The 24,434-nt window shown below is 44.9% G+C and overlaps 1 protein-coding gene across 1 annotated transcript in view; it reads left to right on the top strand.

Annotated features, from left to right (window-relative positions):
- IFT88 (intraflagellar transport 88) overlaps positions 1 to 19,698 on the top strand; it is a 61,668-nt gene extending 41,970 nt beyond the window's left edge. Inside the window, exons 17-26 of the mRNA XM_068984274.1 lie at positions 1,173 to 1,359; positions 2,210 to 2,318; positions 3,581 to 3,731; positions 4,194 to 4,309; positions 5,633 to 5,685; positions 6,575 to 6,640; positions 10,037 to 10,143; positions 15,901 to 15,967; positions 19,234 to 19,344; positions 19,556 to 19,698. Of these exons, the coding sequence (XP_068840375.1) occupies positions 1,173 to 1,359; positions 2,210 to 2,318; positions 3,581 to 3,731; positions 4,194 to 4,309; positions 5,633 to 5,685; positions 6,575 to 6,640; positions 10,037 to 10,143; positions 15,901 to 15,967; positions 19,234 to 19,344; positions 19,556 to 19,677 (1,089 nt within the window). The 3' untranslated portion in view covers positions 19,678 to 19,698. The remainder of the gene's footprint in view (positions 1 to 1,172; positions 1,360 to 2,209; positions 2,319 to 3,580; positions 3,732 to 4,193; positions 4,310 to 5,632; positions 5,686 to 6,574; positions 6,641 to 10,036; positions 10,144 to 15,900; positions 15,968 to 19,233; positions 19,345 to 19,555) is intronic.
- The last annotated feature ends 4,736 nt before the right edge of the window (positions 19,699 to 24,434 follow it).

Genomic DNA, 24,434 nt, shown 5'->3' with positions numbered 1-24,434 from the left:
TTGGGGGGGGTGGCGGGGGTGGGTGCACTGGGTGGGGGGTGGGGAGGGCGCGGTTGTCCTCAAGGCAGCTCTTGAGTCTTGCTCTCCCCGCCCCGCGGTGCTCCCCGCCCCCCACCCCCCCACCCCGGGACCCTGAGGTCATCCATCCACAGCATCAGGCTCAAAGCCATTTCTAGCCTCCATTCCTGGCTCATCGCCTCTCTGCAGCAACCCTTCACTGCTTTTCCTGCAACCTAATCCAGTAGACAGTGTTGCATGTTTCAGTGTTTATGGCAGCAGCACCCGACTGATAGGTACTGATTCATAAATCACAGTGCAGAGTCCCCACAGGTTTTCATATGTGCGTGCTCAGAGCAGTATCGCTTATGATAACCATAAGTGGCTGGAAACACCCCAGTGCCCGTCAGCTTGGTGGAGAGGTCCCTGGGACGTGGCTGCCCCCTCTGTGGCCCACTGCTCAGCCTGGCACAGATCCGGGCCATGGTCATCAGCAGGAGGAAGAACTGGACTTTGTGGCAGGGAGCGAGTGAGGACAGCCTGGGGCCCAGGGGCGTCTCCACACCAGCCCTGCAGCTGTAGACCAGGAAGGACCTTCACCAGGGTGAGGGAGGGTGATGCTGCCTCACATCCTGGAGCCCCACAGCCGCTGGACAAGAACCACAGGGGAGGGGAGGTGGGAAGCTGGGTCCCTCCCTCAGCCAAGATGACGAGGCACCAGCAGTTACGTGAGAGGCCTGCACAGGGCAGGTGAAGGACGGCCGTGTCCTCGTCAGGCAGTGTCAGAGTGACGCTGGGGATACAGTGGAGGCTGTGGACTGTGGTGGTGCAGGGATCCATGGGCCATGCAGCCAGGGTGGCGGTGGGGGCAGTGGTGCCTTGGTAGCTGTCTGGGTGTTGTAGGCGTGGGGAGCTCATATGGTGACAGGAGATGGAGCCACTGACTTCTGAGTGGTGGGGTGTTCAGACCATGACTGTGGAGAAGTTATTCATAAGAAACTTCTTGATGATTAAAACTCTTCTGTAGGATGAGTCTGGCAAGACCAGTATATGTAAAATGTGTATTTCTCCTATCTGTAATTTCAGAAAGTCCATTTATCATGTCTGTAATCTCAGAAGAGTCAGAGAAGGTATGAAGAGCTTCAGGTAATTTGTGTGTTTGATACTTTATTTAGGAAAATGAATTTGCACAAGCCAGTAGCTATGCAGATTTAGCTGTGAACTCTGACAGATATAATCCGTCGGCTCTTACTAATAAAGGGAATACAGTCTTTGCACATGGAGACTATGAGAAGGCAGCCGAGTTCTATAAAGAGGCTCTAAGAAATGACTGTTCTTGCACTGAAGCGCTTTATAACATTGGTGAGTAAAATGGGAAAGTTGCCCTTTTTTTTCCACCCTCCTGGGTTGGGGCTGGGTGAAAGGAGCCGGCAGGGAGGAATGAGCAGGTTTAGTGGCATAGGCAGACAGTGAAGCTGCATGTGAAGGAAGGGGTAGGTAGAAGAAGGGCAAGTGTAGAGCCCTTGGGGCAGGAGGTCGCTCACCAGGCACCTGTTTTAGCTTCTTCATGCATTTAAATGTGTCTCCTAGTCCATTGCTTGAAGGAGCTTTATTAGTTCTTTCGTGAAAGGGAATTTTTCTGTGTTTTATGTAGTCATATTTGGCTTTTGAAAACTTGTAGCTTATTTGTTTATTGCTTTATGAAGCCCTTCCCCACCTCAAGATTACAAAATCATTTTCTTCTGTTTTCTTTTCATACTTATATAGCTTTGTTTTTTCTGTTTTTTGAATAAATTATGAATTTATTCAAAAAAAAAGGAAAAAATTCGAGAGGACTCTGGGTTTTTCGTCATACCTGGTCACTTGTCCTGCCACTTTTACGACCTGTTCCTTAGCTGTCCTCAACCTCAAATGCCCACTGACTGAATTCTGTAACCGAGCTCGTTTCTGAACTGTTATATCCTTTCTATCCATTTGTCATTCCTGCCCCACTCCCCATTTTAAATTATGAAAGCTTTAGGCATGTTTTGGTGTCTGCCAAACATCAATGGAATTTCCTATCTTCTCTCCCTTTTTAACAAATTGTGTTCATTTTTATTTTGTCTTCTGGATGAATATTTACTGTGTTTAAATATTCATTCTGTTACTTTGAGAAAATTACTACCAGTGCTAGTATTTATAATTTATGTTTTTTCTTTTCCTTCTTTTCGAGGCCTTACCTATAAGAAGCTAAACCGGCTTGATGAAGCTTTGGACTGTTTCCTGAAACTTCATGCAATCCTAAGAAACAGCGCCCAAGTCCTTTACCAGATAGCAAATGTGTATCTTCCTTAAGAATGGTTTCATTAATTCACTCAGCTGGTGACTTACTAGATAAGCTTAACCAGTGAAGTAATTGATAGGGATATATTTTTAAATCTAGCTATCAGTTTAATATGTGATGAAAATATTATTTGAGTGATCCTGTTTTAAAGGGTCATGTGCGTTCTAGGAGGAATTATTTAGAAGTGGCAGCTATTATTAATCTTTAGAAATAATAATTGAAGTAATTGGGTGTCATATCAAGTCCACACAAGCTCTTCATTGAGCATAAATTAGACCCTTCAGGGAGCTCCGTGGTATCCCAGTGGTTAGGACTGTATGCTCTCACTGCCAGGCCCTGGATTTGATTCCTGGCCAGGAAACTAAGATCCTACAACCTGTTCATTGTGCCAAAAAATCAGAAATAATAATGTTTTACATATTGTCTCCTGTTCTTCTGGTAGGGTAGATAAAATTTTTTGGCTAAAAAATTTTAGTTGTAGAGCAGATAGTGTTTGTTATTTCTTTTAGCCTTTTTTGTTTTGTTGAGTTCTTTTCTCCTGAGATGTCACTGTTATGACCTGCTGGTGTCTTCTTCCTGATCAGTTTGGATCCAGACAAACAATTGATGTGTTTGAGGCTATTTGAATACATTTCCTTATTTTTATGTTTTTCTTGTGGTGTCATGTTTGTCATCATTAAAAATAAAAGACTTATTTTTCAGTGAAACTTTGGATTGAAATATTTTCGTTAAGGTAGCTAATACAAAATAATTAATAGTCTGTAAGTATTGGTATGAATAAATTATTTTAATGTATGCAGAGGATTTACAAGGCACAGAGCTACAAAAAGCTGTCTTGGGCTTGTACTATAATTAGAAAAAAACTCGTCGGAAAGTACACAGAAACCATTCTTTTAAAATGTTGCTCATGTTAAGAGAGGGTGAATAATTGAACACAGCATCCACGTGTCTTTGTTAAGAACAAATTTTGGATAAGACGTTGAATAAAACAGCACACTGTTAATTCTTGTAGAAATGTGGCAATCTTAGTGGGTAGTGATGAAGCAGAAGGAAAAGCAAGGTGTACACAGGGACAGAAGTGCTGTTTCCAGTGAGACCCCGTTTTTCATCCTCATCTCTGAAGAAAACCTGGAGTAAACAGTGTTACATAGCACATTAGTATAGACTAAGAAACATTTTTATTGAAATGTTGGCTTTAGGTTTGCTTCTTGATCAATGAATTTAGAAAAATTATGTTATCCTTAATTAAAATTGTCTAAGATACGAGTTAATGGAAGATCCCAGTCAAGCTATGGAATGGTTGATGCAGCTGATCAGTGTTGTTCCCACTGACTCCAGGGCCCTGTCTAAACTGGGAGGGCTGTATGACAGCGAGGGGGATAAGTCCCAAGCGTTCCAGTACTACTACGAGGTGGGTATGTGGTCTCGCCTACCTTCCATGAGTTATTTTAAAGAAGACAGCAGGCCTTTTAAGTTTTAGAAATTAGAAATGCTTATTAGCATCATTATTAGTAGTGATTTAAAGTAAAGCATCTGTGGAATATAAAGTTAGTTTTTGATTGATTTTAATAAAAAATAAAAATAAAAAGTTCAAACTCATTTTTCTCCTGAAGGATGATTTCATTGCTTTTGAATCTATTACATATTTAATTTGACTCAGATTGTGTATCAGTACATTAAAAAGATGTTTATAGATAACTGAAAAATGTGTCCAGCGAATCTTAAGTTCTCCAAATCTTTTGCAGTTTCAAAGCTTGTACAGTGCTTCTGACAGCTGGTGTGTTTTAATTAAGACATGTCACACTGGGTAAATTACTGTGGCCAGTGGGTAAATGCTGCAGACTGAACTGTTGTTGACTAGTTCACTCTCCAGTCGTATAGGTATTTCCCGTCCAACATTGAGGTCATCGAGTGGCTCGGGGCCTATTACATTGACACCCAGTTTTGTGAAAAAGCCATTCAGTACTTTGAAAGAGCTTCTCTTATACAGTAAGTAACTGTTATAATTCTGTGTTTAGTTAAATGCCTGAAATCTGATAGACGTGCTGCTTTCCTGAACAGTTGTAGTGAACATTCATGCGTCATTTCCATTTTCTGTGTTTCATTTGACTCAGTCTTTATTGTGATAAATATATTTACTTTTTATGCACAAGTTAAAAAAAAACTTCTTTAAGGTACTTCATGTTTTTCACATCTCAGCAAGCAACTATTATTTCTTTGTCAATTAGAAAATTACTATCTCAGTCCAAGGGCAGGGTTTAATTTCTGAAAGAACCCTAATAGAAATGTTTCACTTGTCTCAATTTATGATTGATATGCATTATACAGTTTAGTGTCATATGTTTTTGCCTTTTCATACTGTTTGTGGTTTTCTTAAGGCAAGAACACTGAAGTGGTTTGCCATTGCCTTCTCCATATATTATATATTAAGAATGAAACTTTTAAAGATGGCTTTAAGTTCATATCAGAATGTTCTCTACATGTCTGATTCATGTTCTGCTTTGTATTTGGCCTAACTGAATTTTAACATTAAATGTGGGGAAAATGGAGGTGGAGGACAAGGTGGGGAGGGAGTGGTTATGAGGATAAAATAAATAAGACACAAAGCCATATTGTGCAGCACAGGGAATATAGCCTATATTTTAGAACAACTTTAAATGGAGTCATTTGAATCACTATGCTGTATACTTGAAATTAATACTGTAAATCAACTACATATTTGATTTGGAAAAATAAAGTGAGGAGAACATTAATTATTCCCTAGTCTTTTATTTTGTCAAATTTTTTCTTAGAAATTTTTAATAGTAGTCTTTAGAAATCCTGGTCATGTTTATTTTAGAAGAAAAATTCATTTATTTCTTTTTAAGGGGATAAAAAAAGGATGAGTAGAATTCTTTTTTACTTTATTTTTAGTTGAAGTCTAATTGTTCAAATACAAGGTCAAAAATTGCCTTTAGGTACTAAATTTGCAAGCCTAAAGCTCAGTTTCCAAGCCCGAGGTACTAAGCCAAAGAACTGGCAGAGATTTAATATAGAATGCTGAGAACTTTACCCAGATTGGTGAGCTTTATTCTTACAGCTAAATAAAGGTGTGAGTTAGGTTGAAGGACTCTGAATCTAAATTTCCTGATATCAAAATACAGCAGATGATGGTGAAGGACATTATATATATGCTGTTTTTTAATAACAAAATGATCTAATCATATATCAAAAAGTAATCAGAAGATAGTATAGGTAAATGGCTTTATAAAGTTGTATGACCACAGGTTATTTTTGTTTCATCTAATTTCATCTAATTTATTTCTTTTATAGGCCTACACAAGTGAAATGGCAGCTGATGGTAGCTAGTTGTTTTAGAAGAAGTGGTAAATGCTCTTATTCATTTTAATATATGTTGCTTCTTTCTGTCGTTTAGGTCATTATGTATATACATGTGTTCTGATTTTGTATATTTATTAATATTAACTTTTGATAAGCACACATATTTGAGGCATTATATGAAAGACACAGTGGTTACCACAATAAGGAAAAAAGTTATGTTCCTGTTGGCAGTATAACCTCTCTGTGTACACACATTTTATTACATCAGTTGCCTGAACTCACAGAACGCCCGTCTGTGAAGTGTGTGTGTGAGGTCCTCTGGGCTGAGCTCCGATGTGTAGGTTAGGGGAAGAGAAGCTGCCTCAGCTAACCCGGCAAAGCTGAGCTGGACGCTCCTGCCTCACCTTGGTCATTCCCGCCAGACTCTGAGGGCGGCCGCCCTCTTGTACACGGAGGCCTACACAGGGCCAAAGCTATTTCCTGAGATTTTCACAAACATCTTTGATCCAAAATTCACTTTTTTTTATTCTTTGCTGATATGTGAAGCTAAATTACTTTACTACAAAATAAAATGCCTCCTATAAACTTCTTAATGTTTTAAAATAAAAACTGCAAAACAAGTTATTTTTCATCTTTTCCAGGTGAATAACATTGCCATTAGTCTCTCAAATTATTTTAAGAAGTAGAACAAGAAGTAGAACTAAGTTTCAGCCATCACTGGTTTACATCTGCTTTTATTCCTTTTTCAAATTTATTTGTGCATTTTCTTCCAGAGGTTGTATTAAGAGTGGTTACTTACATTTGTGGCAAGTATGAAAGTCATTCTTCTAAACCAATGAAGTGGTGCCAGCATATGGAATTTAAATTAGTCCTTGGCTGAATCCTGTGAATTTCTATAATTGCTTGTTTGTTTGTTTTCTCTTTTACTTATAGGTAACTACCAGAAAGCATTAGACACTTATAAAGATATTCACAGAAAATTTCCAGAAAATGTAGAATGTAAGTGGGACTACAGTTTATAACTTGTGAGGGTATAGGTTCTGACATTTTATGTCTAAAGATGTAATAATTACCTTTGCTACAGTAGCTGCATATGTAGATACCAACCTATAACTTTTGGTACATGTATTCAAATATGTGATGATAGGATCAGAAGAATTGACTATGCAAGTACCTGGTGGTGCTAGTGGTAAAGAACCTGCCTGCTAATGCAGCAGATGTTAAGAGACACAGGTTCAGTCTCTGGGTTGGGAAGATCCCCTGGAGGAGGATGTGGCAACCCACTTCAGTATTCTTGCCTGAAGAATCCCATGAACAAAGGAGCCTGGTGGACTGCAGTCCATATTGTCGCAAAGAGTTAGACTGAAGTGACTTAGCACACATTTTTATAGAATTTAATTGTTGGTGGATTTAAATACATCATTGGGAAATTTCCTGGCAGTCTAGTGGAAAGGACTTCACCCACTCACTGCTGAAGGCCCATGTTCAATCCCTGGTCAGGGAACTAAATTCTGCTAATTCCGTAGCCTGGCCAAAAAAAAAGAATTTTTTTAAAAGTGAGGCTTCAGTTAAAATCAAATAAATATACCACCTAATTCTCTTCTATAGCAAAGATATCTCTATTTCAAAGCTTTATGAAATCTTAAGACTAGATTTTGGTTTATTATTGATTTTTTAAAGTTTATAAACTCTGGTATTTTATAGAAAAGGCCTTTTAAACTATCCATTTAATGTATAACTTTTTGAGATTGAAAATATACCTTTAGAGTTTATGATAATAGAATGCTAATAATCTTGCTGATACTGACAGCAAATGAAGTTTTTATTAGATTATTTTTAAACGTTATGTTATACCTTATTTCCCTTTTATAAAGTTGGCTTTGTATAAAATATTTATCTCAATCTTACTGCACAGTGGGTTTGATGCAATTTGAAGTATTAATGCAGTGTTACAGTAACAACAAGATCAGGATCCAGAAGAGAACAGAATAACTGTATTCTGTGTGTTTACTCAGTTGCTCAGTTGTGTCTGACTCTGTGACCCTCTGGTCTGTAACCTCCCAGGTTCCTCTGTCCATGGGACTTTTCAGGGAAGAATACTGTATTCGAGGTTGTATAGTCTCACTAAACTGTATTTGGCCCTGAGCAGCCTTGGGGCTTGGAGAAGGCAATGGCAACCCACTCCAGTACTCTTGCTTGGAAAATCCCATGGACGGAGAAGCCTGGGAGGCTGCAGTCCATGGGGTCATGAAGAGTCAAACACGACTGTCGACTTCACTTTCACTTTTCACTTTCATGCATTGGAGAAGGCAATGGCACCCCACTCCAGTACTCTTGCCTGGAAAATCCCATGGATGGAGGAGCCTGGTGGACTGCAGTCCTGGGGTCGCTAAGAGTCGGATACGACTGAGCAACTTCACTTGGACTTTTCACTTTCATGCATTGGAGAAGGAAATGGCAACCCACTCCAGTATTCTTGCCTGGAGAATCCCAGGGACGGGGGAGCCTGGTGGGCTGCCGTCTATGAGGTTGCAGAGTCGGACACGACTGAAGCGACTTAGCAGCAGCAGCAGCAGCCTTGAGGCTAAAGGAAAAAGAGAAAACACGGTGGTTTGTATGAATGAAATCTTTACTATTTATGAGCAAAATAGGAAGTAGTTCTTTTGGAGCAAGCAGATCTGTTCAGCTCTTGCTGCAGTCGTGTTGAGACGCCTAGGAGGGTGGGCAAGGTCACCGAGAAACGTTGGCACTCCTGCTAACATCCCTGCAACAAGTAGAATACATGTGTGAAAAGACCATTATGAATGTTGTCCCTGTGACTGTGTACACAAAATGGCATGTTTCAGTAAAAATGGATCTTTTCTGGGCCAAGTTTTCAATGGCACAGTCCAATCCAGGAGTTAGATATGCTGCATGTTCCTTCAGTAATATTTTTGTCAATTTGGCTTTTGTGAAAAGCAGAGAGCTCAGAATTACGGCCTTGAAAGGAGCCTAGGAGCAAGGGGTTTTGTAATGCTGCTCAGATGTGGGTTCATTAGATCACAGCAGTTTCCAAACACCAGTCAAAAAAACAGGATACATGGGGATTACTTGTAAAGCCTGTAAAAACCACAAATCCGTAGCCCAGCCCACAGAGAGTCTCCCTCAGGTTTGCAGTGGACCTGGATGTGTGATTTTTTCCTGTTTCTTTTTTTTTTTTTTAACAACTTTTAATATAATTCTTAAGCTTGGCCACACTGGGAAACTGATGCTTTAGATATTAAATGGGAGCAGTGATAGAATAATCATTATAGTAGTCCCAGCCCAGGTATTGAACCCACATCTCCCACATTGCAGGCAGATTCTTTACCAGCTGAACCACAAGGGAAGCCCAAGAATGCCGGAGTGGGTAGCCTATCCCTTCTCCAGCAGATCTTCCCAACCCAGGAATTGAACCCAGGTCTCCTGCATTGCAAGTGGATTCTTTACCAGCTGAGCTATCAGGGAAGCCCATTATAGTAGTAGTAATAGTAATTCCATTTTGGAAATGGAAACCTAGCAGTCTGCTAGGCAGAGTTTCCCAGCCTCTGCACCACTGATGTTGGGGATTGGATAATTCTGTTGTGGGGTGGTCGGAATGTCTAACAGCATCCTTGGCCTCCACCCACAGAGTACCAGCTGCATACCTTCTGTTGGGTGCTGCCAGGTGTCCCCTGGGGACCACAGTAGTCACAGCACCTCTGCATTGTACGGCAGAGTGAGCGCCTCCCAGCAAGGCCACATTTCTTTCTTTAAAGAGAGTTTAGGATTCCTTATAAAAGACGAACGATTATCTATGCCACAGGGAATGTCCAGGACACTTGGGCCTGGGTAATTTTCAGAACAGGTGTAATCAGTAGCCTACCTTGACACTAGCATAGGAGAAACACCTGCACCCATGTGCAGCCTCACTTTGAGCAGAGTATTTTTCTGATGAACCCAGAAAAGTCATCAGGTGACTGCAGTGCTGGTACATGGTACTGTTCCTGCCCTATGGACGTGGCAGAAAACAAGACAGATGAAAATCCTGGCCTTGTAGAGCTTGGATTCTAGTGGGAAGGAAAAGACAATAAATATATAACATGTCAGGAGTTGTAAATGCATAAAGGAGAAACAGGTGAGGAGCTAAAGGCTCGAATTGTAGATGTCATGGTCTCCCCTGAAGGGCAGTGGGCAGGTGTGCCAAGTTGTTCTAAGCCCTCCTTCAAGGAGGCCACTTCTTGGAAGGCCAGGAATGCAAACTGCAGAGATTTTTCAGGAGAAACAAACACTATTTGTGAGCATCATTCAGACTGTGTCCCCGAGGATCGAGTATGTTGATTTGTTCTTTGAACACCATGTATAAACACTTCTCTGAAAATGTTTTTCATAATTTAGGTCTACGTTTCTTGGTCCGTCTCTGCACAGACATTGGATTGAAAGAAGTTCAAGAATATGCAACAAAACTAAAGAGATTGGAAAAAATGAAAGAAATCAGAGAACAGGTATCTCACATGAATGAGCTGAAACCTGCTGTCTGTTGATTCTGAAAACGTCAGCCTTTTGTGCTCATCTGAGTGATGTCAGGGCTTCTGTCAATAAAACTAAATTGAAATTATTTTTAATAATTTCATGAAAGGAGAGATAACTGAAACTGTAGTTTTAGCATAAATTTCTGTCAGAACCTTGTTCCTAATCAGAGGAAGTGGATTAGATTCAATGTAGTCCTTAGTGGGTGGCTACTAATACACTAACAATGGTAATTTTCCCACTACAAATAACCGTAGATTAATTTATAGACCTGACTTCAGCTGGAGAGTCCGTGCCTGTGGGAACCAAGATGCAGGGACTCGTGTGTAGCAGTGGTGGTTTTTTGTTGGGCTGCTCTGTTGTATAGTAGGACATGGCACTGAGAATAGTGCTGGTGCCTGAAGGGTTGTATGTGTTTGTGTTCCCTGCAGTATTTTTACTTCTGAAAGTGAGTACTCCCTCCTGTGTTTGAGACTAGACTATTTAAAAATTTAATGTTATTTTTGAGTATATGTCTTTCATAGAAAGATATATATTCTTTAAGCTTAAACTTTTTCAAGAACTTAGATAATTACCTTAGGTAATTAAACCCAAATTCCATATTTGATTTCAAAATGTGGTTATCTTGTGTTTGCTTGGAGGACGTGATCTGTTTTATTCTTTTTAAAATCTGTCCTGGATTCTCCAGGCAAGAACTCTGGAGTTGGTTGCCATTTCCTCCTCCAGGGGATCTTGCTGACCCAGGACTGAACCTGTGTCTCTTACCTCTGCTTCATTAGGAGGCAGCTTCCCTGATAGCTCAGTTGGTAAAGAATCCGCCTGCCATGCAGGAGACACCAGTTCCATTCTTGGGTCGGGAAGATCCCCTGGAGAAGGGATAGGCTACCCACTCCAGTTTCTTCGGTTTCCCTTGTGGCCCAGCTGATGATGAATCTGCCTGCAATGCAGGAGACCTGGGTTCAGTCCCTGGGTTGGGCAGATCCCCTGCAGAAAGGAAAGGCTACCCATTCCAGTATTCTGGCCTGGAGAATTCCATGGACTCTATAGTCCATGGGGTCGCAAAAAATTCGGACATGACTGAGCTACTTTCACTTTCTTTACCCCTGCACCACCTGGGAAAACCTCATCAAGCTAAAAGAACTTTAACTTAGTCTTACAGAGCAGGGGCCCCACCCTATACCTGTCCTGGCCCCAGAATTAGATCTCTGGAGTCCAAGAGTCTGTGTTTTAAAAATAAGTTCTCCAGGCAATTTTTTAATCCACGATGTTCAAGAAACACTGGTCTAGAGTTATGCTTCTGAAGGGTTACCTTCAAATGATCAAACACCAGCTTAGGATACAAAGTCTGATTTAAAGGGAAAAGTAAACACAAAATAAATTAGGCCATGGACTTTAAAAACTGTTTTCAAATGAAGAAGGATTTTTGTAGACCTGGTGGTTCAGACGGTGAGGAATCCACCTGCATTGTAGGAGACATGGGTTCAATTCCTGGGTCGAGAAAATCCCCTGGAGGAGGAAATGGCAACCCACTTCAGTATTCTTGCCAGGGAAATCCCATGGACAGAGGAACCTGGAGGACTACAGTCCATGGGGTCACAAAGAGTCAGATATGACTTAGCGACTAAACCACTGCCACAGAAGGACAGGTAAATGGATTCAGGTTTATGTGGGTCACGATAATGGATCTAGCCAAGCCCCTAGATCCTGTATAAGATATTAAAGCTGAAGTTCATTTCTGTGGACTGACTTTTCAGAGGAGTGTGTCCTTTTCTGGAACATTTATGGAGAAGATGACTGTTCTCCCTTTGTGCTCTGGGTTGAGTTCCTGGGCCTGGAGGGAGCCTGCACCCTGTTCCTTGGGGGCAGCAATAAACAGCTGGGCAGGGTGGGACACTGCAGCCCCCAGCAGTGCTGGGTTCTCAGCATTATGTATTTCTGCTTTCCTGAACATAAAAACATTAGTTGCAAGAAATTTGTGAAACTTTGCTGTACAACCGGAAAAGAGCAAAACAAGAAGAGCAGGAATTGAAGACTGAGTATTTTAAATACAAGAAAGAGAAAAATGTTAGCCCAAACTAGAGAGAAGTAGAGAATAAAAGGGAATGACTAGGAGGCAAAAGAGGATGGGAGTGAGACAGTTTACACAATGCAGGAAGTTTTCATTGCTCATCCAAAAATGAAGCATATTCATACTTTGTTCAATTTTAGAAATCGAATTTCTAAATTCTTAAATATTCAAAAAGAGAATTCCCCAAGAGGGAGGAGTTATATGCACATATACAGCTGATTTATGTTGTTGTACAGCAGAAACTAATACAACATTGTAAAAAGCAGTTATATTGTAACATTAATAAATAAAGAATACCTGTCTTAATATTTGTCATTCCCATCCCCCCCCCCACCCCAGAGAAATCAAACAGTTTCAAGAAATTGTTTGTTTTGGCCAACTTAAAATACCGTGGGACATTCAAAATTAATATAAAATGTAGTTGGTACTTATCCCTAAATTTCCAATTATTTCCAAAAGCTATTTGAGCAGAAACCTTTTTGGCTATATTTCTTAAATGGAAAAAGAGTCCATGTGAAGAACTCTTAAAGGCACAGCTATAAATTGACTGTAAAGGAAATTGTAATAAAAGTAGCAAGAATATTTTGCACATTTTATATATTATTGCATTTACAAAGTTGAAGAAAGAAAACCAGAGGATAACCCATATAACATTTATCTTTGGTGCAAAACATGTAGTGATTTGGGCTGGACGACACTCTCCAGGTGAGGCTCCGGTGCCTTTTGCTGAGGCTTGGGGGCCTTGTGGGCTTCCATCGCTCTGTGCTAGTCCTAGGTTCACCTGTTCAGAAACAGTCAAATGGGGAAGGTGCTCCAGAAGCTGGTCACCTGGTGTGAGAATAAAAAGAATGCAGGTCACTTCTGCCCAGCCCACAGACACAGTGTGGTCCTCAGAGAGGGTGTGGCTGGAGCTCAGGGCCTGGCGCAGAGGCAGGAAGGTATGAGCTGAGATGTGAGCAGGAAGGTGCAGCCACGTTCATGGGTTTTTTGGAGCTGAAGCCACAAAAAATGGTCTTCAGTTCTGTTTTCTATTGAATTTGAAGTCAGTCTTCTTAAGGATCCTTAACTTGTGAACATCTGTTTCTTGTTCTAAGACAAGGCTCTAACTCTTATGGAATAAAAGCCCTGTGGTGGACAGAACCCTGGGCTTTTGTCCTTCTTACCCCCAGTTAGCGTTCGGAAACTGTCCACAGTGAAATCAGGTTTGTCCCAGTCTGTCACTGGCATTGCTAGAAAATGGCCACATACTTGGATGTCAGCAACATCCAGTCACTGGGAGAGTTTGCAGCCCCACCCCCACCCCCGGGTCCTGTGGCGGCTCTCCGGGGGCCAGGCAACAGTGTGGCCAGAGGGCACCACATGGTGGGTCCCTGTGGGGGAGCAGTGTTGTGTGTTCATGGCAGGGAGGGTGCCGTCTTCCGACACTCCTCTGTTTATATTCTTCTCTCATTTTTCCCCCAAAATGGGAATGGCATCTTTTTTTTTCATATTATTGGAAAAACAAGTGTTATTCTAAAAATATAGGTAGATGACTTTAGTAAGTAGTATTCAAATTAAAATGTATAGAGAAAAATCTGAAAATCATTAAACCATGACTTTGAGATCACTATTATTATCATTTTGGTATTTATATTCCCAAGCATTTTTACAAATATATACAAACATTTTCAATCGCATTTTAAAATGGGAACTTTTTTTTTTTACAAAAGTGAGATTTTTACAAAATACTGCTTATACCCTGCATTTTCCCCCTACTCAGCAAAACAACCTGGGGAGTTTCCCATGTCCCTGAATGCAGACCCCGGTCATTTTTTGTGGCTGTTCTGTCACATAGCTGTTTCCTTCACATGTCAGTCCTGTATCCATACCTCACTCCCCCAGATCAGTCCAGATTCCCAGGAACTTTATGAGGTGTCGAAACTCTGAGAAGATGGCAGCGTCTCTTCTCCTGGCATCAGCACAGACCACATGCTGAGAAAGAAATGAGACAGGCTTCTCAGTCCGTGAAATGTGCCTGTGTCCCTGGGCCTGTGTCTGCACCCGCCCTGTTCGCTGTGGGGCTGGGCCCCTCAGTAAGCCGTTACTGTTGTACCTGCTCCATTACTCTTCTTCCAGAAGGTTCCCCCAGTCTGGACCTGTCCCTTCTGCCCCCAGGTATCCCTCTTCCTTCCCTACTGGGAGGAAGATTATATGGACATTTGTCTTTACGAGTTTAATTATTTTGTCATTGTCTAAGTCTTTAAATATGCTGGTAATTATTCATCTATGGGCTTCTCAGGTGGCACTAGTGGTAAAGAATTCACTTGCCCATGCAGGAGACACAGGAGATGCAGGTTGGATCCCTAAGTCAGGAAGATCCCCTGGAGGAGCAAACAGCAGCCCACTGCAGTATTCTTGGCTGGAGAATCCCATGGACAGAGGAGCTTGGTGGGCTATGGTCCATGGGATTGCAAGGGTTGGACATGACTGAACATCTAAGCACAGATGAAAACCAAGTTTCTATAATCTGAGTATAGATATAAATATTTTTATTTTGTTACATCATCTTTGGGTTTTCTTTTGTCTATGGAGGCAAAGGGAGAGATGGGGTTCCCAGTGAGGTTTCTTTTTAGTAGAAAATAATTTGAACATGTTTACCTATATTTGGAGTTTTAGGAGTGTTTCATTGTACAGACTTGAGTCTTGGATCATGGAGAAAAAGTGTTTTCTTCTTCCTAGCAGACTACATTATCAATAACCCCATCCATGACCTGATAATTTATAAATAAATTGGAGAGTTGTTGGGTTTGAGGGTGTAAATAATGTGTCCTTTGAGTTATTTATGGAATTATGTTCATAGTATTAAAAATCTAAATAAGATATCAACCTTTGTTGAGAAAATTTAATTCAGTTGTAAATAGTTGTCCAACACTCTCTGTTTCTATTTACTGAATACTGTTTTCTCTCAACAAACCTTTATACATACAAGAAACTGACAGTGCTGGAGGCAGGTTCAGTATTAATTCAAAGATTCTAACTTGGGCAAAACACAGAATAACCATAAGAATCAGAAAGAAATCTAAGAATGTCACAGTTTGGAGATAATTCTAGTGACTTATGGGTGCTTTATATCTAGGAAAGTAGACTGTTGGGCAGACCTTAGGTGTTTGTGAGATTTAATACTGCCTTTTCTGTGGAAGGTGAATTTTAAAGCGCTGCTGTCCTTTTCCCCCTGAAACAGTTCTGGTCCAGTGTTGTCACATGAGGCTAAAGCAGAAACAGCCCACTCTCAAGTCCCATTCTCCCTCCACCTCTTTAGCTGCTGTGTTTAAAATCTGAGCTTTCACATCTGGAAAGTACTTGGTTTTTAAGTTACTTGCAGAAGCATGGGTGACCCTGCCCTGTTAATCCCAAGTGCCATCCGTGTGTGTAGTGGGACTGGGGTCTCCACGTTTCCTGCCTCATTTCCAGGACAGCCGGGCCTTCCTCCTGTGGAACCAACTCCAGGGCAGGTCACATGAACCCAGCTTGGGAGGCAGGACCAGTCAGGCCTGGGGGCTGCGTTTTAACAATAAATCAACACTTGGCTATAGTGGTCCCTGCAGGATATCATCTATTCTTATTTTCACTGAAGCAGGACTTGTGTCCAGCGTGTCCTTGTTAACATGTGGTCTTCTTGCTCTAGCGCATCAAGTCTGGCCGGGACAGCAGCGGGTGTCCCCGTGGCCGGAGAGACGGGAGTGCGGGCAGTGGTGAGTGTCCATTTCCCTGGAGAGGCTAGGGTGGGCAGATCCTAGTGCACTGGCTTCTGCAACCCCTTGAAACAATCCAGAAACGTCCTATTTGTTTTTTTATATACAGCAAGCCTCACTTACTTCTACTTTTAGTCACTTATCTCACTTAAAGTTACTTTTCTAAGCATCAGCCTGCTGTATTATGAACAGGTGTTTGCAGGTGTTAGTTGTTAAGGAACCAGCCCTGTTTCTGCTGATGAGTAAATGGTCTGTGTTGTGTAGATCATCGCAAGTGTCCATACCAGTGAGGTTCGCTGTGTCACAGTGTTCAGATGGTTCTTGTAAGGAGGGGTCTCACAGGATGCTGATGGACCTCTGCATGTCAATGGAAAATTGGTGCCAGCCTGGGCACTGGGGAGCATGCCTCTGGACCAGCCATGCAAACCCTGCTGCTTTGGGCTGCTCCTGAGTTCCTGCTCTGTGACTGTTTGTAACATCGTTACTTAATAAGAAGATTTGTTATGTTTTCCTCCTCCTTCCCCGCAACCCCAACCACCACCCCCACCCCCCCACCCCCTGCCCCCCCCACCCCCGTCAAAAGAATCCGCCTTCTTTCTCTATTTCAGGGGGTAGTAGAAGTTATATTTAGGGAAAGTTGGGTGGTTTTAAGGAAACTAATTAGAAAACCAAGTGCTAAATTGGGATCCGAGTTGTGTCCACACTTAGCCCCGCCATGCACACAGAACTGACTTCATCCTGTTGTCTGCTTGTGGTCCAGGGGTCACAACACAGGCAGGCCTGGCCCACAGCTTAGGGATGCCTTTCTTTCATCCCTTCATTACTGTTGGCTGCACGCTGGGTGCCAACGACATGAGACAGGGCCCTTGCCCTCAAGGAAGTCGGGATCAGCCGACTTGGAAGGACCCACTAGCCCTAATCTACTGTGGGCGCTGCCTGGCGGAGCGGGACATGACCCAGACAGCCTCTCCCGAAGGCGGGGCTTTGCTCCCCAGGTGTGTGCAGCCACTGCAGGCAGCAGGGTGCCTGGATGCCCCGAAGGGCAGCCCCACTACTCCAGGGGAACCCCAGCTATGTGACACTCCTGGAGATCACCTCAGTATCAGGTGACATCTCATTACTTCAGTGAAATGGGAATGTTTACACCAAGGATAAATAATGGCCCAGGATAGCGTCAGGTCAAGGCAGGTTTTATTCTTGACACGAAGCTGTTCCCCCCAGAAACCTCCTTTAACGCCGTTTGGAATTGGGGTTGTAGATGAGGAACGTGGGCCTGTGTGCACCAACAGTTCTCAGCAGCTGGGAAGTTGTGGATCAGCCTGTGCGTTCTTGAGAAGAGCCTAGGAAGGGCCCCAGCAGCCCTCTGCTCCCACTCCCCTGCTCTTACGAGGCAGGCTCCTGGGCTGTGAGCGCATTTGAATTGGGTGTCCCTTTAAGGAATAACCCTAGGGGAGCGTCAGTTCTTTACTGAAGTTCAAGATCCTACGCTTCCCTCTAGAAATCCTCGGTTCAGAGTAAGCAACTGGTTCCTCCCAAACCCACCACCAGACTGCCTTCCCGGGTCATCGTGGGCTTGTGCGGTGTGGCTGAGGCCCCTAGAAGGCCTCATGTTTAAAGTCCACTTTGGAAGCTCCGGCCCCCCTAGCCAGGTGTCCTGAGAGCTGCTGAAGCTGAGCCAGAGCCTGGAGGACAGTGTCCAGCCCCAGAGAGTGTCCCCAGGCCCTGGGATGCTGCCTCAGGCCGAGGAGGGCCAAGACTGTGTGGAGAAGAGCCTCCTGGGGGCCTCTCCACTGCTCCTGCTGCTATTTCTTAGCAAATTTTCCCTTCTCTCATCCAGCTCATGTCAGCCCAACACAAACATGCAGTCCTGGTGCACAAACAAGCTTCTGGAAGCTGAAGCTGGGCTTCCCAATGGGCCAGGTATCAGGGCCTGGCCCTGGGTGGCACCCGGCTCTCTTGCTTCACTCTTCTGACACTTGCCTTTTTGTTCCTGGTTTTCTGTCATCGCCAATGGCCCCACCTCCTCCCCAGGCCCCCACACTGTCCCGGAGCCTGCCTGTCAGCTCCTCTGCCTCCAGTTCTCTCAAGCCTGGGGCCAGGCTCTCCCTGGCTTTAGGGTCTGAGTCTATGGGGCTGTGGCACCACCTGGATTCCTCCCCACTTCACCTCCTGGGCCCGTCCTGCAGCACCATGGGCCCCCCGTGGACATGGCCCACCCTCAGCAGCATCCCCTACCCTCACTTGCTCACTGAGAAACAGCACAGCCTGTGTGTTAAAGGGTGCCCAGTCTTACCACTTCCACTTCTGCCCTGGGAGACCCAGTGATGCACGTTCACATCTCAGCGTGGACATCTCTGGTGGTTCTGTCTGGGTGAGAATCACAGTTCATAAAGGGGAAAGGGATTTCTTCATGAGTTCAGTTGAGGCCAGACCTGAGCTGCTTTAAGTGTGGTGTGTTGAAATAAATGCCATGCCTACACCTGGAGTTTTAAAGTGTTGCCTAGGAGAGAGGACCATAGGGAACATATAATCAGAATTATTAGTTTGTACAAAATTGCTCTTTTTGAAATGTTTGAGGGCCTTTGAAAATGGTTCTTTTTTGTGCATCAGACTGGTCTCATTGTAGCCTTATTTCTCAGTAATTTGTTTTATAAACCTCAGTGCCCTTCCTCATGAGGGGTCCTCAGGTTTTATCATGTATCAGAGTCATTGGGAAGGCTGGTTAAAACAGATACAACCCCAGCCTCTCTGAGCTGGCCAGTGACGGGCCTGGGACTTTGTGTTTCTGACTGGGTCCCAGCTGTGGTGGTCCCAGGGCCACACCTGGGAAACTACTGCTGCATCTTACAGGAATGACCTTGTGTAGGTGAGAGGTCACTGCTACTACTTTTCCACCAGACCCACGGCCATGCAGTGAGAGTCTGTGGCCTCCTAGCCCACTGAGGCTATGAGGCTGGGGTGGCTCCCAGGCTGCGCACAGGTGGTGGCCCAGCCCCTCCCCCCAAACTGGGAGACCTTCGCCAGTGTCTCCAGCACCTGGTGGGATGTGAGCCATGTAAAGACTACTCAAGTGATGCTCTGACTATAGTAGAGCTTCCCACCAGGGGATTTCTTAAAAATTTCAGAAGACAAGAATTACATTCCTTGGAAACTGGCTGTCAGATGAAACAACCAGCCTGTTTTTTGGCAGATAACTATACTGTAAGATTCATAATGCAGTGTGGTGTTCCCCCAGCGTGTTCAACACCTGTTGTTTCTGTTTCCAGACAGTGGCCAGAACTGTAGCGCTGGCAGCAAAGGCGAGCGACTGAGTGCCCAGCTCCGAGCACTGCCTGGCACAGACGAGCCTTATGAGAGCAGCAGCAACAAGGAGCCAGGTGAGTGCCTGTGGGTCTGCTGGGATGGCAGAGGGGCAGACGCGTCCATCTGGGGGTCAGCAGGAGTTTCTGAAACACAGACAAAGCTTCTCGTGACTTGGGAGGCGTTCCTGCTCACTTCGGGTTGCTCACTGTTGACAATGAGTCTGACTGGTTCTACATTTGCTGTTTTTCCTGTTCCTCTAATGTCACCATCTGCTCTGAAACCCAGATGCCTCCTATGTGGATCCACTTGGCCCTCAAATAGAAAGACCCAAAACTGCAGCCAAAAAGAGAATGGAAGAGGATGATTTTGCTGATGAAGAGTTAGGAGATGATTTGCTTCCGGAATAGTAAAATTTTAATGTGTTATTTATTAAAGGAAAGAAGTCACCTTACAAGATTATACTCATGTTGAACTTTGGATTAAATATCCAAACTTTATTTTTGTACACTGTCTAAACTTTTAATAAGTGTATTCTGTTCTATGAGTTATGGATTTAGGTTTTGTTTTTAATGGAATAAAAACGTGAAAATAACACTTAGGCCAGCGACTGACTTACCCTTTTGAAAACAATGATCCACAGTAGGAAGTAAATCTTCTTCCCTAGTGGCTCAGTGGTAGAGAATCTGCCTGCAAGGCGGGAGACTCAGGTCCAATCCCTGGATCAGGAAGATTCTCTGGAGATGGAACTAGCAACCCACTCCAGTATTCTTGCCTGGAGAATCCGTGGACAGAGGAAGGGGTCACAGAGTCGGACACAACTGAGTGACTAAACAACAGTAACAGTGAAATATGGACAGAAGTAAATCTTGCAGCACTACCTGGCACCCACACCCACGTAAGTATCCTAATTGCTGAGGTATGTGCTGCTCTTTTCTGTAATTTCTTAGACAGTGTTAGTAATGAAAGCACTGTATTGACTTAAGGGCTTGTGGCTTGAAAAATACTGTGCTCAGATATACCCTTGATGAGTTGTTGTTCAAGCAAACTTGCTTGGTGTTTGGGGACTGAGTCTGGAAGTTTTGCCTGGTGGGCGCTCTAGCACTAGTGAATCAGTTGTGTCTTGAAGGCAGGAAGGTGTAGTGACAGGAAATACCAGATCTTTAGCCTCTCAATCTTTTCTGTAATTGCCTTCTCCTGCAGCCTCATAGCACCAACCAACCAAGCAATGGGAGCATCAAGGGGGCTTCCCCATCAGGACTCTGGGTGTAGGGTCAAGGCCAGGACTGTCTGTGTCCTCAGCCGTGCACCAGACTGGTTGGCCATGTCCTGCGGACTTACACTGGTGGGCAGTCAGGGAAGTGGCTTGTCTGTAATGCCTCATGAGAGAGGAGGGCCCATCTGTCTCATCTGACCTTGTTTCTGCCATGTGCATGCTTCTGTTAGGTGCAGGAGAGAAACATCTAATTAGAGCACGTTCCCTCATCCCTAAAAAGATTGTGACACGATGGGGCAGGTGTTCAGCAAATACATGAGATGTCTGCTGTGTGCGAGAATCTGAGGACACAGTCATGACCAAGAGAGCAACACCCAGTCCTCACAGAGCTTAAATTCTGGCCGGGGAAACAGATGGTGAATGTAGTTTTAGTGGGCTCTAGGGCAGTTGTTCAGTAGCTCAGTCATGTCTGACTCTGTGACCCCATGGACTGCAGCATGCCAGGCTTCCCTGTCCATCACCAACTCCTGAAGCTTACTCAAACTCATGTCCATTGAGTCTGTGATGCCATCCAACCATCTTATCCTCTGCCACCCCCTGCCCTCAATCTTTGTCAGCATCAGGGTCTTTTCCAATAAGTCAGTTGTTCGCATCAGGTGGCCAAAAATACTGGAGTTTCAGCTTCAGCATCAGCCCTTCCAATGAATATTCATGACTGATTTCCTTCAGGATAGACTGGTTGGATCTCCTTGCAGTCCAAGGGACTCTCAAGAGTCTTCTCCAACACCACACTTCAAAAGCATCTGTTCTTCAGCGCTCAGCCTTCCTTATGGTCCAGCTCTCTTATCCACACCTAACTACTGGGAACACCACAGCTCTGATGAGGGCAGTTAGAAGATGAAATAAAGGCGCATCAGGAGAGTGTCGATGGTGGAGATGATCTGGGAACCCCTCTGGGAGGGGCGTTTGTATTAGCACCAGGTGATGATTCGAGGGCAGCAGTGCCCTGGAGGAGCAGATGCTGACCCACAAGCAGGGGGATCTGTGGGTGTTGGGGGCAGAGAGCTAGAGTTTCTGGGGCTGTTGGTGTGGTGGGAGCGGGCAAGGGGCTGCTATCCACCAGGGAGGCAGGAGTAGGTCTTCTAGCAACAGCAGAGAGGAAGGTGAGTGATGTGACTTGATTTAACTTCTAGAAAGTGACCCCACTGGTGTCAGGGGGATGGGGGAGGGGACCACTCGCAGAGACCTGGGTGAGAGGTCACTGGGCCGGCCTTGTTCTGGCAGTGAGAGCCATTGGGATTGGTCCAATTCAGCCCATGTTTAGGAAGTGGAGCGTGCCCGTGCAGGAGACTCGGGGTCAATCCCTGGGTTAGGAAGATCCTCTGGAGAAGGAACTGGTAATCCACTCCAGTGTTCTTGCTTGGAGAATCCATGGACAGAGGAAGGGGTCGCAAAGAATTGGACACAGCTGAGGGGCTGAACACCACCACATACTTAATGAAATAAACATGTTAACAGTTCAGTCCAGCCCTGACAAGTGAGAGAAAGGCACACCCAAGTCCTGATGAGGGAAGCCCAGAAGGGAGGCAGATGGCCACGTTTGCGGCTGAGTAGCTGAGTGGCTGCTGGTGTTGCCTTTTACGGAGGTGGGTGTTCCAGTGGGAATGCCATTGGTTACCCCAGGCCAGGGCTGCTGCTCTAATTCCCGGGGGAGAACAGCAGCAATTTGTGGGTGTTAGGTCATGGGAGGGCTGGAAGCAGCACGACTAAGAAATGTGTAGAGCCCGGGGCATGGAGGTGAAGGGGAGCAGAGATCCGATGACAGACATGGAAGCTAGTCATCTTGGGAAAAGAGACCGTGAGTCGGGAAGTGGGATGCACTGGGGTGTGGGTGGAGGCCTCAGGTGGCATAAACAGCTGTGTGTGGTCAGCCAGTTGTGTGAACTGAACAGAGTAGCTAAAAAGGATCAAGGGACTGGGGTAACTGTCGAACGAATGGTGGGGTGGAGGACACCAGGACTTGGTGGGGGGAGGAATGGTGAAGAGGCAAGGTCAGAGGTTAGAGAATTGCAGAAGGTGAGGGAAGAAAGTGCTAGTGCCTGAGGTGAGTCACAGGCTGCACTGGGAACCGGTATCCATAGTGATCACACCTGGAGGTGGGGGGTGGGGTGTGTGTGCAAAGGGCAGGGGAGGCGCTGTAGAGGGGTGGGGCGCCACACTAACCAGGACCTGAGACCTGATGGGGAACGGTGGGTGGAGCCGGGGTAGCTACTTGGAGGCCAGTTTTGGATGACTCCTCAGGTGTCCAAGGTGGCGAGTGACGAGCAGGGGTGGGTGGGACATCCAGGTGCTGACAGGAGACGGCAGAGGAAGAGGCGCTGACCTTCACAGGAGGGAAGGAGTTCTGGTCTGCCCTGACCCAGGAAGGTGAGTGGAAACAGCCGCCCCCACAGCGGCTCTGGGTGCCTAGATGGGGCGCTGGGTTTTTGAGAACTTCCTTCTCTTTTTCTCACTTGTCTTAGGGTGGGATTTGAACTGTTAACATGTTTATTTCGTAAGTATGTTCTGATCTGAGGGTACTGACTACTGGATTTTGACCTGTTAGAAGAGAATTTCTCAACTTTGTTAGACGAATTGTATGTTCTATCGAGTGGGCGAGCATGTTCAGTGTTTATGACCTTTCACAAAATGAAAACTGTTGGAAAATAAATATTTTCGTTTCCAAGTAACAAGGGAGGAGAGAGAAGTTGCTGAGTTATCAGACAGTGGAAGGTATTTCGTTGAATAATATAGAGGGAACAGTCTGGTCTGTACTGCCTTACCTTTCAAAGTATTCCCACACCTTTACCAAATTGGGGGAAAAAAACAACAACCCACAAACAGTATGTTTGTGCATTGATATGTTTATTTCCATTTTACCAGAAAGGAAACAAAGAACACAGTTTATCTATTAGTCAAAAATAAAAAAGTAACCTCAAAAGGAACGTTTACTCACCAAGCTGTTAATTGCTTAAATTGGCAATTTCTGTGGGCTTTTTAGCAGTAAATAGGGCGATTCCTCTTCAGTTATAGGGTATTCAAGGCATACGAAAGTGTTGTTTTTCTACACAGCATAACTGAAATGTGTTTTCACCAATGATTTACAAGGCAAATACCAAAGCTAGAAACCGTTCAAGGAACCATAAATCGTGTATTTTCTGTACCTTCGGAAACCTTTCAGCTCTTATCATTCTTTTGTTTTTATTGGCGAAATATGACTGCTGTGAAATGACCGTATTCACCAGGCCGCCACCTAAAAGCATTAAGGTAGATATATAGAACGAGCGAGCGCGTTTGCTAGTTCTTGAAACAGAATCCCTCCAGGTAAGTATATTGTCTTTATTTACAAAGTATCGGTCTTATTTCACACCACTGCTCGCGCTTAAGAGTCCCGGCTTCAGGAGCAGGCGTCCAGACACCCAAAGGTGCGCCCAAAGGTGCCGGTTTCCAGCCACAAAAGGGCAGCCTGGGTCGGGTGTTTGGTGCTCGGTTTTCTGAGCTGCTGCGGGGAGGGGGTGGGTGCAGAGAAGGGCCGTTTCCTGGGCGTTTAGGGGAAGGACAAACGGCCGCTCCCCCACCCGGTTCAGAACACTCAGTCTCCAGTCCCTCAGGAAGGCGTGGTGAGACTGGCTGCCTCCAGGCCCCCGCGCTCCTCTCCAGGTGCCCGTCGTCCTGGGGCTCTTCCCGCGCGGCCGGACCCTCTGACTTCCCTTCCAGCCGAGGCGCCTCCTTCCGCTCGCGCCGCGCCGCGCGGCTCCGCTCGGACGTGTCCGCGCCGCCGCGACCACCGGAGCCACTTCGCGGCGATGCTGGGGCCGCCGGTGAGTGCGCGGCGCGAGCGCCCGGCTCAGTCCCGGGCCCGGGCGGCTCGTGGGGCCCGCGCGCCTCGGACACGCGGGGGCCGCCGAGGGG

The sequence above is a fragment of the Capricornis sumatraensis genome, chromosome 12 (genome assembly GCF_032405125.1).
Source record: "Capricornis sumatraensis isolate serow.1 chromosome 12, serow.2, whole genome shotgun sequence".
Lineage (NCBI taxonomy): Eukaryota > Metazoa > Chordata > Mammalia > Artiodactyla > Bovidae > Capricornis > Capricornis sumatraensis.
The sequence above is the reverse complement of the archived record's forward strand: the minus strand, read 5'-3'. Positions and strand labels throughout refer to the sequence as shown.